General features: G+C 32.1%; 3 protein-coding genes across 3 annotated transcripts; all 3 read right to left on the reverse strand.

Annotated features, from left to right (window-relative positions):
- Positions 1 to 7,264: 7,264 nt before the first annotated feature.
- On the reverse strand, positions 7,265 to 7,816 carry LOC134722447 (nucleolar protein 58-like). The gene has a single exon (XM_063586067.1). It carries the CDS (start codon positions 7,814 to 7,816, stop codon positions 7,265 to 7,267), a length of 552 nt encoding a protein of 183 aa, XP_063442137.1.
- A 28-nt stretch (positions 7,817 to 7,844) lies between these two features.
- On the reverse strand, positions 7,845 to 8,450 carry LOC134722448 (nucleolar protein 58-like). The gene has a single exon (XM_063586069.1). It carries the CDS (start codon positions 8,448 to 8,450, stop codon positions 7,845 to 7,847), a length of 606 nt encoding a protein of 201 aa, XP_063442139.1.
- Positions 8,451 to 11,635: 3,185 nt separating this feature from the next.
- LOC134723282 (uncharacterized) lies at positions 11,636 to 14,006 on the reverse strand. The gene is made up of 3 exons (XM_063586903.1): positions 13,501 to 14,006; positions 12,926 to 13,118; positions 11,636 to 12,383 (listed from the first exon to the last, which is right to left on the reverse strand). Exons 1-3 carry the CDS (start codon positions 13,981 to 13,983, stop codon positions 11,653 to 11,655), a joined length of 1,407 nt encoding a protein of 468 aa, XP_063442973.1. The 5' UTR covers positions 13,984 to 14,006; the 3' UTR covers positions 11,636 to 11,652.
- Positions 14,007 to 14,377: the final 371 nt, after the last annotated feature.

The raw sequence follows: 14,377 nt of genomic DNA on the forward strand, positions 1-14,377 counted from the left end.
TACAGGTAATGCTACCTCATATTATTGACAACATTGGGTGTGCAACGCAAATAAACATTTATAGATTATCGTTGATTATCTCAACGAGATTGGTTTTCTCGCTTGAGCTGGTACAGCGAAAGTGAGAAAAGCAATCGAGTTGAGATGACCAATGATAATCTGTTTATTGCTATTTTACCTATGACGACGTTGTCAATTTCAATGTCAATTTCGTTTGCAACGTTACGTGGCCTCCTTAGTTTCTCGCGATAATTTTTCCATCTCAAGCGAGAAGCATGATATGAAAATTATCACAAAATGAGATCAAAGGCAAAATGCACAAAATAGCGATAAAAAAAGGTTAATGTGACAATAACAGTGATCAAAACGATTTAAACATACGTTACAGACATACAACACAACTGACTAAAAATTCGTACAAACATACAAATAAATCTAATAAAGGCGCCAGAAAAAGTTAATCTAAAAAAGGCAAATGTCTTACTAGTGTACACTTTCCCAGTAAAGCCTGAGTTTAGTTTAAGATAAAATATAAAGGTAAAAAATGAAAAAAAAAAACAATAGAAAAACTCTTGTGTCCAATAGTTGTCAAATGTACCAGGATTCTAATTTAATACACCAGACTCGCGTTTCGTCTACACAAGACTCATCAGTGACGCTCAGATCAAAATAGTTATAAGCCAAACAAGTTCAAAGTTGATGAGAATTCAGGACCTAAAATCAAAAAAAAATGTGCTAAATAGACTGTTTTTCTAAGTCATAAACCTGTACTCAGTACTCGGAGTACAAAAATTGTGCTCGAAACAGCAAATTCAGTACTAGTATTTTGATTAGTTGAATACTGAGTCTAAGTACGATAATTGTACGCCATATGTTTATGACCACAAAGTCGCTGTACTGCGTGCACTGAGAATGTATAACAGTTTCGGTACATTGATATATGATTCACTTTATAACAAAAGTTGATGCTAAGCTTGAAATCAAAGATAGGGGAGTTAAATCTTTTTTACACCCTCTCTCTCTAATCCCCCCCCCCCTAAAATAAAAGAAAAGAAAGAAGAAGAAGAAAGAAAATGAATTCCCCAAAACAAATAAACGAAAATACAAATAAAAAACTAATGTTAGTAACCAAAAAATAAAAAAGGGAAACACGTATTCAATTAATTTTACAGATTAAAATGACATTTAATCTATGCTTACACGTGTAAATAATTCACCATATTTATCAATCTAGGTTATATACATTTATAAAAGTCAAAGTGGACTGAAAAATGAACATCTTGATCATATTCATTAAAAAGTATACAGAGTGTGGATTGATTACATAAATCTATTGTATCTGTCATTTTCTTGTCAATTTCCTCGCTTTAATGAAAAAGCAAAACTCACTAATGCTTCAAAGATGTAATTGGAAATTACAGAGCCTTGGTGAACGTATTGATTTTGGAAATTTTCTATACAAATACATATGTCTTCTATTAGCAACTGTGTCATCGAATTATTTAGGTGTATGCCTTTTTAAAGTAAAAAGTGTTTCAAAAGTTCAAATAAAAATCAAGATTGCTCTTCATTCTGCGAAAATGTTTCAACGTAATGAAACATGCTAATGTAATGATGAATATGATTCTCATAGCAACCTTCTGTACACTTAGAATGTAACAGCAGTCTTTAAAAATGGAAATCACACAAACTTCGACATTTTAGAATAATCTACAGATAACTTAGTCAACTAACCGACAAATATATAATATGTAAATGTACTATAAGAACATACCGCATTTACCCTAGAAAATGACAACAAAGGCATTCAATTAACTAGTTGCTGAACTAGATATTGATAGTAGAGTACAGAAAAATATTTAAAACCCAGCATTTATACTTGTACTTTTCAGTATATATCATATACTGGAAGGCATAAATTCTACCACAATAGCAATGTTGCTATCTATCGAGCAGCCACTTGAGATTGTTAAAAATAATATAAAAATATTAGAAGCCTTTTGCAAGGTTTATCAAGATTTAAAAAAAGAATTATCAAGAAATAAGGGGCAAACATAGTTTATGATGTTAAAAAATAGTCCACTCATTTAACAAACATCTAAACATAGAAATACCCTGATGAAACAGAATAAACCCAAAACAGAGATCATTCTGCAATGCTAGGCTAGGATAATATCCTGTTAGTAGTCTGAATCTAACGTTCATTTTCGCTAAACTTGATAAATATTGTCTATGTGTCAGCTGAAGCCATCCTTCGGGTGATGGATTTTCTTGCTGGTCTTGGAATGCTTTTGCTCTTTGGTCGGGTTTTTATCTTTTTGAAACATTTTTAGTTTCTTATGTTTACTCTAAAAGAACAAGAGAAGTAACAAAATAAGAAAAACACAGCAGCGCATTGCTGTTCTTCAGCTTGACGAATACTGAAAGGTATCATATCATGTCCACCATGTTTTAATTGAATACAATGTTTTCCAATGGTGTTGATTGACAACTTTAAAATTTGTTGTATTTATCAATGATTTATTATGAACGCGGCAGACATGTTGACATGCATATCTATTGTATGGAAATGGAAATATTGTTATCTATAACGACAAACGTCTACCCCTTATTGTGTTTTACGTCTGCTCGTTCATCAAACATGACATTAATCGTTACTTTGACGTAATAATCTAAGATAATTTCAGTGAAATTCCATTAATAAATTTTAACAATTCAAGAACCAGATTATCAGTTAACAATTGGACATCTGTTAAAAAACAGGAAATGCTTATCATTCACATTGTGATAGTGATTTTTCTTGTTTGATTGGTTGCAGTGTAACTGAGATAAACTTATCACTATTGGACAGCAGTGGCACGTGACTTGTTATTCGATATACCTCATCAATTAATTTCAGTAATTATAAAGAAAGTAAATTCTAATTCAGATAACTATACAAAAGATAAACACAACAAACATTAAAAGGGTAGGCACAATTTTACTAACGGCTTATAGGGGTTATATTTTGAAATCAGTGACGATTTCATTTAGGTGTAACAGTTAACCCCAATGGTTGACTACCTTAAAGTATACACTTCAGCACTTTTGATACTGTTTAAAATTTTAAGTCACCCGTAAAACGAAATACCGTTCTGGACTTCAACTAAGTCATCGGGAGTTATGGTTCTTTCGTGTGCCTGATAGTATTCCACACGTGTAAAAACGTTGGCTGACTGACAGTACAGCAACCTCAGTAACTTTTAATCCCCAAGTAAATGATAAAGTTACTTGGAGTCATTCGACATTGATGGCACTTACTATTGTTGCCTTTATTTACAGTCATTCTATGTAACATCGGTATTACTCACGGTCATTTGGCAACGGGGATATTCTCAGTAACTTAAAGTTATGCAGTAAAGGAGAAACTTTCAGTTACTTATAGTCAGTGCAATACTTTCAGTAACGTTATGTTGTACTCTCAATCATGCAGTAAGTGTTTCCTTCAACAGTTCAATACTAGTATACCTTATCGCTATATCAATCCGGATAAATTCTGAAATCACAAACATATTCATCCAGTTGAAGCTATCGTGGGTCCTGTTAAAAAAATGTGTTAATCATAAAACTTTTAAAAGAGGCATATTAAACCATCGTTATCCCTTCAGACCAAGTATTTTTGTTATTGTATTTTATGTTAAAAACGAAATCATTATGATTATTTATTAAATTTTTTATATGTTCACTTTCTTTGTGTTTTCAGCCCTCAGATCGTTACTGATGAACCTTTTTTTTAATACCCAAACAGGAAGTTATCTATGTCTCTGTTTTTCCAGGATTGGACAACATAGCGATAAGGTGTATTGACACATCGGTATCAAATTACGATTGCCTTGGATTTCTTTGTCATTTTTAAGACCGTCATATATAGTAATCTTGAGACTATCAATATGTTTTTTATTCCATGTTTTAATATAGGTTCAAGTGCTTTTTGATATTTATATTTCTTAACAAAACATTGCGTAATTTCCTAATCAATACTCTAAATTAATTTAATTCTATTATTAGTTACAATAAATAAATTATTTACATATTCCAGTTACGTAATTAAATTTTAAAGGATTAGAATTAAAAAAGACATCGCTTCTCAAAGAAATTTATTTAATCTGATATTTACTTAAACTTGTTATGAAAATACAACATGGCATTGAAAAGTACGTCGTGTAATAGTAGTTTCACTTTTAAACGTCAGCACAGTCAACGTATACAATTCTAGATATACGTAGATAGACACATAGTCTCTTGGTCATACAACTTTAACTGGCAATTAAAGAACAGATAGATAGATACTTTATTCTCTTAAATCTACGTACAAGTTTTCAGAGAAACATACAATATAAATACAAATACAATAGTTAAAGTAAACAAATACAGTAAGATATTCTAAAAGTACTACATTTATAACTTTTAATTTCCAAATATCACAGTATTCACTAAATATATGTAATTGGTTTTGAAGATCGTCTTTATTCTCTGACATAATGACGGTGTCATTAGCATAAAGTAGTATAAACACTTTTCTTTAATCATATCACAGGTGCATTGCATGTCGCGTTATTGTTCCAAAATCAATCTTTCAGCTGCGCCACAAGGTTATATTTCATTTGCGCCAAAAAAAAAATAAACTACATTTTCGCTGTTTAACAGGTTAAATATTATGGAAAAGTTAAGAATATATGAGTTTTCTTCCTGAGTAACTGGCGCAATAACAAGCACCGAATCACATATACACAAATAAAGAAATACGATAGAAAAAAATGAATAAAGTTATGACAAGTAAATAACACTTTAAACAATATCATCAGAATACGTTGAATAGTGTATTGGTTTAAATGAGAAACATGTTATTATGCTCAAGGTTAACACACATTCAAGACAATACATGTCCTAGCTGGAACACTAAAATGAAAAGAAATATAAAGTATATCTATCAAATGACTAAGCAAAAAAATAAACAACAACCCCCAAACCATTGCTAAGTATTTAAAAATATACGGTTGTCAAACCAAAAGATGAATCAATAATGCCATTTCCAAAACTATTAGAAATTATATCAAATCATTTTTACATGTTAAGGCACAATTTATCCGGTTCCATTCAAACACTGAATTGTATGTTACCGAATTCGGTAAACACTTGCTTTTTAACCCATTATGAAGTAAATCCTCTGCCAATTTCAAATAATGTCTGGAGCAATGGATAAAAAATAACAATATAAAAATAAATACATTACACTACTCGATTTTAGCCATTATTGGCACATTACAATGCGTTTATAAACATGCATTGCACAATGATTAAATCATATTCATTGTAGTTTCATTTTTTTAGTACAACGGTCAGGCAATTCCAAAGTCGACAACAAAAAACATATAGTATATAAACGAGATAGGCAAAGGACATCTGCTATTATTTTATTCTTGCTAAGGTAATTACAAAAATATGATTTACGACTTACTTCTCTCAAAATATCTTTCCACGAGACGTTTTAATGTCAGAATTGTGATTGTTGAAACAAAAAAAGCAAAGATGGTCCGAATGATAAAAGAATGTATAATGAAACTTGTCTACATATAATAAATTGCCGATGAGAAAGCTGTACTGTTGTTTCCTGACATAAAGTATTGTTCAGACACAATAACAACTGACTTTGACGTGCTGGTCTGATATGAAAATAAAAAAGTATGTTCACAATGCAAATGCTATTTGTTAAGATTTATGATATTTTGGTCATTGGTAATTTGCTGTTTGAATGGTTTTACACTAGTAATTGTTATGGTCCTCTATAGCTTGCTGTTCGGTGTGAGCCAATGGTATATGATGAAGGCCATACTTATAATGAAATATAACGGTTTACTTTTACAAATTGAGACTTGAATATAGAATTGTCTCATTGGCACTCATACCATATCTTCTTTTAAATATATAAACCAGATTTATGGTGCCACCAATAAGAATTCCTCCTGAAACAAAATATATATAATGAAAAAAAATACAGTATATCGATTCATGACACAAAACTATTATATGCATACTCCAGAGTTTTACCAAAAGACAATGGACATATTTTTGTAATTGATATAATGATCATTCGAAGATGTTGTCTTCAAATAAAAAAAAGTTTGAAAAAAAACACGTTGAAAATGACTGCATACAAGGTTGTCTTCTAAAAATTGTCGAAAACAACTAATTGTTTGACCAAAAGTATACTAAGGTTTTAGGAAAAACTATGTAAGAGTTTAGTCTTGAAAGGTGGGACTCCGTGGGAGTGACTTGACCTTTTGCCCGTCCTACTGTCAATGGGTTAACTGATATTTCATTGTATGCTAAATCATTTAACCCAGAGCTGGTTAAAGCTTTTTAAAATATAATATGGAATACCTACTCACAAAGTCTGAAGAATAACTATCGTGGAAAAATCAATCAGCATATTGAATCAGCGACACATCGAGAACAAAAGTGATATTTTTTGTCAATTTAACTCAGATATTTTCATTTAAAAAATCGAAATCAATTTCCTAACTTACAATAATGCAAGAAAATCTCTTTGGTTTACTTCGGTATAAAAAGGTCTTGATACTTTATGACTACTCTCAAGGTCGAATGTAACATTCTACGCTAATAAACTGATTAAAAGCATTAAACCTGATATGAAAGCCGTTCAATACGTACATCCATATAACCGGAGAAACTGTAGATGGAGATTGATTCGGACTGAGGATTTAGTTTAAAACACTCAATATTGACCATCAGATAAAAAACAGGAAGCTATAAATATATATCCAATTTGTACATTTGTGACTTAATCTCTGTTCTAATGAAGTTTCAATGAATGTTGGATAGGTTAATTTTCTCAAATAAATAACCGTTTAACAACTAATCAGAAAGCATAATGGTCTCAGATTTCGATATCAACTTTATAGCTCTAGTCCGCATGATAAACAAATTGATCACTGATAGTGTAAATTAATCATTACTTGAAAGCCATACTAATGACATTTTAGAAAATGCCACCGATATACAATTAGAAATAGATAATAAAATGATAGCTTTCATGATTGTTCTTCGTACCACATATGTTCCAATTGTTGGAACTATAAAACCTTTCCTTTTCCTGGAATGCGACTTATCACCTGGTTTGAACTAACATGAGTATCATGGTGGACGCAACGAGTGGAGCAGATTTTACTTAGAATTTCGGTTTACATGAGGTCACCCCCGAGTTTTAGTTTGGTTCTTGTTTTCTTTGTTGTGGGTTGTGCACTACCTTTCGCCTTTCCGTTTTCAACCATGTCATTGTCTTGTGAGATGAATGTCCCTTTAGTATCTTTTTCTTTCTCTTTCGTTTTTCAACCATGGCATTGTCTTGTGAGATGAATGTCCCTTTCGTATCTTTCTCTTTCCGTTTTTCAAACATGGCATTGTCTTGTGAGTTGAATGTCCCTTTCGTATCTTTCTCTTTCCGTTTTTCAACCATGGCATTGTCTTGTGAGTTGAATGTTCCTTTCGTATCTTTCTCTTTCCGTTTTTCGACCATGGCATTGTCTTGTGAGTTGAATGTCCCTTTCGTATCTTTCTCTTTCCGTTTTTCAACCATGGCATTGTCTTGTGAGTTGAATGTTCCTTTCGTATCTTTCTTTTTCCGTTTTTCAACTATGGCATTGTCTTGTGAGTTTAATGTCCCTTTAGTATCTTTCTCTTTCTCTTTCCGTTTTTCAACCATGGCATTGTCTTGTGAGTTGAATGTCCCTTTAGTATCTCTCCGTTTTTCAACCATTAAATTGTCTTGTGAGTTGAATATCCCTTTAGTATCGCTCTCTCTCTTTCTCTTTCCGTTTTTCAACCATGGCATTGTCTTGTGAGTTGAATGTCCCTTTCGTATCTTTCTCTTTCCGTTTTTCAACCATGGCATTGTCTTGTGAGTTGAATGTTCCTTTCGTATCTTTCTTTTTCCGTTTTTTAACTATGGCATTGTCTTGTGAGTTTAATGTCCCTTTAGTATCTTTCTCTTTCTCTTTCCGTTTTTCAACCATGGCATTGTCTTGTGAGTTGAATGTCCCTTTCGTATCTTTCTCTTTCAGTTTTTCAACCATGACATTGTCTTGTGAGTTGAATGTCCCTTTAGTATCTTTGTCTTTCTCTTTCCGTTTTTCAACCATTGCATTGTCTTGTAAGTTGGATATCCCGTTAGTATCTTTCTCTTTCTCTTTCAGTTTTTCAACCATGACATTGTCTTGTGAGTTGAATGTCCCTTTCGTATCTTTTTCTTTCCGTTTTTCAACCATGACATTGTCTTGTGAGTTGAATGTCCCTTTCGTATCTTTCTCTTTCCGTTTTTCAACCATGGTATTGTCTTGTGAGTTGAATGTTCCTTTAGTATCTTTCTCTCTCTCTTTCCGTTTTTCAACCATGGTATTGTCTTGTGAGTTGAATGTTACTTTAGTATCTTTCTCTTTCGTCTTTCAGTTTTTCAACCATGGCAATGTCTTGTGAGTTGAATTCCCCTTTAGTATCTTTCTCTTTCCGTTTTTCAACCATGATATTGTCTTGTGAGTTGAATGTTCCTTTCGTATTTTTCTCTATCCGTTTTTCAACTATGGCATTGTCTTGTGAGTTGAATGTTACTTTAGTATCTTTCTTTTTCACCTTTTAGTTTTTCAACCATGGCAATGTCTTGTGAGTTGAATATCCCTTTAGGTTCTTTCTCTTTCTCTCCGTTTTTCAACCATGGCATTGTCTTGTGAGTTAAATGTCCCTTTAGTATCTTTCTCTTTCTCTTTCAGTTTTTCAACCATGACATTGTCTTGTGGGTTGAATATCCCTTTAGTATCGCTCTCTCTCTCTCTTTCCGTTTTTCAACCATGGCATTGTCTTGTGAGTTGAATGTCCGTTTCGTATCTTTCTCTTTCAGTTTTTCAACCTTGGCATTGTCTTGTGAGTTGAATGCCCTGTAGTATCTTTCTCTTTCTCTTTCCGTTTTTCAACCATTGCATTGTCTTGTAAGTTGAATATCCCTTTAGTATCTTTCTCTTTCTCTTTCAGTTTTTCAACCATGACATTGTCTTGTGAGTTGAATGTCCCTTTCGTATCTTTCTCTTTCCGTTTTTCAACCATGGTATTGTCTTGTAAGTTGAATGTTCCTTTAGTATCTTTCTCTCTCTCTTTTCGTTTTTCAACCATGGTATTGTCTTGTGAGTTGAATGTTACTTTAGTATCTTTCTCTTTCGCCTTTCAGTTTTTCAACCATGGCAATGTCTTGTGAGTCGAATTCCCCTTTAGTATTTTTCTCTTTCCGTTTTTCAACCATGATATTGTCCTGTGAGTTGAATGTTCCTTTCGTATTTTCTCTATCCGTTTTTCAACTATGGCATTGTCTTGTGAGTTGAATGTTACTTTAGTATCTTTCTTTTTCACCTTTCAGTTTTTCAACCATGGCAATGTCTTGTGAGTTGAATATCCCTTTAGTATCTTTCTCTTTCCGTTTTTCAACCATGGCATTGTCTTGTGAGTTGAATGTCCCTTTAGTATCTTTCTCTTTTGCAGGGGCGGATTCAGCCATTTTAAAAGGGTGGATCCCAATTCAGAGTAAAGGGGGAGGGGGTCCAGCTATATGCTCCCATTCAAATGCATTGATCGTACAAAAAATGGGGGGTTCCAACCCCCGGACCCCCCCCCCCCTCCTTGATCCAGCAATGTTTTGCATCATCATCATGATAGTAAAAATCAATTAATCAATTAATATAGAGAGCCGTGGTGTAGTGGTTAGTGCATCGGACTACTAACACAAAGGTTCCTGGTTCGATTCCCGTTTTGGATGAAAATTTCAGGAACTCAATTTTCGGCTCTCCCTTGACACCATTTGCGAGTATGGTCTTGAGGAAACGATGATAGTCCGTCGGATGGGGACGATAAATGGCTGGCCCGTGTTAAGAGAGAGCCACATCTCTTGCACGTTAAAGACACCCTTGTAGATTTCGAAAAAGAGTAGGCTAATGCCGCTACAAGGCAGCACTCGCACCCGCAAAGTGGAAAGGGATTAATATAAGTTGCAAAACTTGTTTCCCAATCCACTATAAATAAATATGTTTAAACTAATTAATCAATCAATCAACTGAATAAATTAGTGGAATATTGAATTGGTTGATAAATTGATTGGACAATTGATGAATTTATCTATCGACGATTGATTTACCGATTGGTCAGTCTATTAATTGATTGATTGATTAATTTATCAGATATCATATAATAGTTTATGAAATATCTTATATAAATTTCTCTATAAGATATCTTATAAACTATAAAAGATATATTATAATTTATATGATATATCTTATAAAGAATATAAAATATCTTGTGTAAAAAAGTTATTAGATATCTTATAAAGTTTAGGAGATGTCTTATAAAGTATAAAAGATTTCTTATAAACTACATAAGATATATTATAAACTAAGATATCTTATAAAGTTTATGAGAATCACATATCTTATAGACAGATTATAAATAAATCTTACATATGATATGCGATATCTTATAAACAGATAATATAATATATTATTAATTCGTATATTTTAACAAATTTGATTCGTTTAGGGATAGTCACATGTTAAACTATATTTTCGAAGGTAGAGAGAAATTGGCGGATAGCAAAAAAGCATACACGATATTGACCGGCAAACAGCATATCGCACGGTTATTTTTAGAATATCTAAAAACCGATATACTTTGTGACGTCATGTAATGAATTTCAGGATATTGTTTAACGTTTTGAAACACATGATATCTGTGATCGATTATTTGACGAAAAAAATCTTCAAATACATAAGATGTCCCCAAAAAAAGTAAATGAAATAACAACTAATATGTTGTTATTGTCAAGGAGACAATGTTTATCTATAAAATTCCAACAAACCTAAATGACGATTTTGATACAAATATGGTCGGAAATTAATAATATAACAAATATAGCCTTTGTATGAGGTCAATACAGGATATATCGACCCAAAGAAGTATATCGACCTCGGACTTCGTCCTCAGTCAATATACTTCTTTCAGGTCAATATATCTCTGTATCGACCTCATACAAAAGCTATATTTGTATACATGTAATATCTTATATATTATATGCGATATCTTATAAATAATGATATAGTATATCAGAAATATTATACAATTATAGCCTTTGTATGAGGTCGATGCAAGGCTATATCGACCTGAAAGAAGTATATCGACTGAGGACGAAGTCCGAAGTCGATATACTTCTTTAGGTCGATATATCCTGTATCGACCTCATACAAAGGCTATAATTGTTATATTATTAATTCACACATATTATCTTGATGGTAGTATATTAATTGATTCTTTGACTTGTTTACTAAATATTTTCTTTTCTTAATATTTGAAAATTCTTTTAAGATGTACGATGTAATATTTGTTTTGGCCATATTGAACGAAATATGTGATGGTTATTTATTTCAACATAAAAAATATCATGAAATATAAAAGTTATTTCATAAATAATATGAAACAATTCAAATTCAATTGAAACATTTAACTATTGTTCTTTTTAGACTAAACAATTTAACAATGAATAAATTTCTGAAACACTTTTTTTCATTAATTCTTCTGAATAAAATTGTAATTGACAGTTATATTTGAACAGTTATTGAATACTGGAGCTGGCATAGCTTTCTGGTTCATACTTGCAGCATTAACTGAGTTCGACTGTTTCGGTATACATCTTGGAACTTCTAGAGATTTCAATAAATCATCCATACCATCATCAGCTGCCATTTCAGGAATGATATCATTCATGAGGTTTTGAGTTTGCGAGTCAGACAATGGCTGTAAATTGAAAGAGCCAAATGAGGTAGTTGATATCGCCTCAGTTTCTACAGTCACACTAGTTTGTGAAAGACACAAAAAATCAATATTTGAAGACAAAGCGGCTGGTTTCGAAACTTTTGATGTTTTGCATAGTGTTTTTTCACTTAATTTGTCTGACATTATTTTTTTGGTTTTTTCACATGTTTTACCACTATATGTTTTTAAAGATGCCTCCGATTTATGACCAGTGACACTCATAATGTGTCTACTTGGAATTTGTGCCTCATCTAAAATGTGGACAGTTGTAGCCCTGCATGAATGGTTTGTATACTCTTTTGACAGGTTGGCTGCCTTGCTTATCTCGTTCATATATACGCCCAGTTTGTTGTGTCCAAGGGGAATGTTGTCATAATGTATCCCATCTTTAGCTGTTAACTTTGGCTGTTGAAAAAGTTTATTACATTTTGGATTCAGACGGCGTATATATTTTACAAACGACCTTACTGGACATCGGTCACTACCTGAAAAGAATATTGTCTATATTGAGAAACAAATATGAGATATGCATATGATATATATAGAAACAGAAAAATTAGTAAGAAATGACATATATATATAGGACTTGAGAGAAAAGACAAGATTGTACATTTTTTTTCAAAAAATGTTATTGTTTGGGTCTTTTTTTATCTTTTTTTCCATATTAATTATCTTCAGCTTCTCGTGTGCAAATATCTTTAAAAATGTCTTATTTTTTTAATATAGTTTTTTTTTCATAATTTTATACATTTGTAAATATAGGAGAAATGGTGAGTATACGTAGTGAACCTGCATTTACAAGATTTTTTTTTATTCAATTGGAGGGATACACAAAATTTCCCATCCCAAACTAAGACGAGAAGGGTCACCCAACATTAGTCCCCCCTGGATTTATTGACAGCCTTTATCTTAAAGACTAGAATAATTTCCTGATATACATGTATACAAATCTTAAAAAACTTTTGGAGGTCACTAGATAATGCCCGCCTTATAATCTTATTAATTTTGACATTAATATTTATTTTACCTTTGATTTCATACATCCTACCATCGGATGACTTTTCACTATCTGTCTGATGATTTTTGGTTAGTTCATCATGGGTTTTATAAACATAAAGTGTACCCTCTGGATCTGGCTGTACTGCAAAGTCCTGTCTTGTTAAGGTTGTCAGGTTCTCCCTGCCTCTACGTCCAAAATGAATCATTATGTCCACAAATACCTGAAATTACAGAATATTGTATGTACTTCAATATTAATAAAATACATGTGATACAAAATTTAATTGTAATTTTCAAATTGTTATATAAAACATTCACAAGAAAATTATACCGGTTACAGGTCCATTTGATTAATTCTAAATTTTAACGGTCCATTGAATTAATTTCAAATGTAAAATTCACCTGTTCATACTTTTGTATCAAATTTTTTACAAATTTTAAATGAAAAGGTAACTTTTTAAATACTTGCGAGAAATAGTGCACTGTACGAGGAATATATATACAGTACAACTACAAGAGAGACAAGTCGTGTCAATTAATGAACTTAGGACATATACATTGTAGGATCAGGGAGATATCTCTTTTTTATTATGTTATAGTTACCTTGTACTGGAGCATTTTTGGACTTTCCAAATCTTTACAGAAAAACATGTACATTTTTTCCATATCAGCATCAGCAATTGCTGGATAGTGCTCCACAGCTGCCAGACCAAGTCTTTTTAGCTCCTTTGTCATACATTGAAATGCTTTTTTGGACTTCTTGAAATTGTCACCTTTGAGAATGTCAACATCCCTTGTTTTAGATAAGTGCCGTTGCAAGCCTTGGCGATAAGACTGCATGGTCGTCTTCTTATACATCTCCCCATTTTTGTTGCGCATTCCCATGTAAAATTTGGATAATACGTCGTCCAACTGTGCATCATCGTAAGACTCAAAGTCGAGGGGAAGGCTTTTCTCTGTTAGATATTCCCGGAAACCATTAATAGCTGTGTTTGTTTGCCTTTTAGTGTTTTTTGAATCAACGTTTTCCAACAGATTTTCCCTGTCTTCATCCTCGAGAGATGCGAATCTTCGTTTCGTTGCCATTTATCGGTAACGTCTGCTTGTTCAAGTTGTTGTGATTGTACCGGAAGTTATACAGAAAAGCATTTGATTGGATGTTGAGAATACGTCATTAAGTATATTGGTTTTCTGATTTCTATAATTAGATTTTTAAAAATAACCGTGCAATATGCTTTTTGCCGGTCAATATGCTTTTGCTATACGCCGTTTTCTCTCTACCTTCGAAAATATAGTTTAACATGTGACTATGCCTAAACGAATCAAATTTGTTAAATAATACGAATTAATAATATTATAAGATATCTCATATACCTTGTATAATTTATATTTATCTTATATAATGTATAAGATATCTTATAAAAATTGAATTATATAAAGTATCTTACATATTAAATGAGATATCTTATATTTAGTATGG

Source organism: Mytilus trossulus, chromosome 6 (genome assembly GCF_036588685.1).
Source record: "Mytilus trossulus isolate FHL-02 chromosome 6, PNRI_Mtr1.1.1.hap1, whole genome shotgun sequence".
Taxonomy (NCBI): domain Eukaryota; kingdom Metazoa; phylum Mollusca; class Bivalvia; order Mytilida; family Mytilidae; genus Mytilus; species Mytilus trossulus.

Bases quoted from the DNA above. Each gene is read 5' to 3' on its own strand.
- LOC134723282 (XM_063586903.1), bottom strand. From the start codon at position 13,983: ATGGCAACGAAACGAAGATTCGCATCTCTCGAGGATGAAGACAGGGAA. The intron at 13,119-13,500 runs GTAACTATAACA...CTGTAATTTCAG, and splicing joins CAAAAATGCTCCAGTACAAG to GTATTTGTGGACATAATGAT. The intron at 12,384-12,925 runs GTAAAATAAATA...TATTCTTTTCAG, and splicing joins TAGGATGTATGAAATCAAAG to GTAGTGACCGATGTCCAGTA.
- LOC134722448 (XM_063586069.1), bottom strand. From the start codon at position 8,450: ATGGTTGAAAAACGGAAAGAGAGAGAGAAAGATACTAAAGGAACATTC.
- LOC134722447 (XM_063586067.1), bottom strand. From the start codon at position 7,816: ATGGTTGAAAAACGGAGAGATACTAAAGGGACATTCAACTCACAAGAC.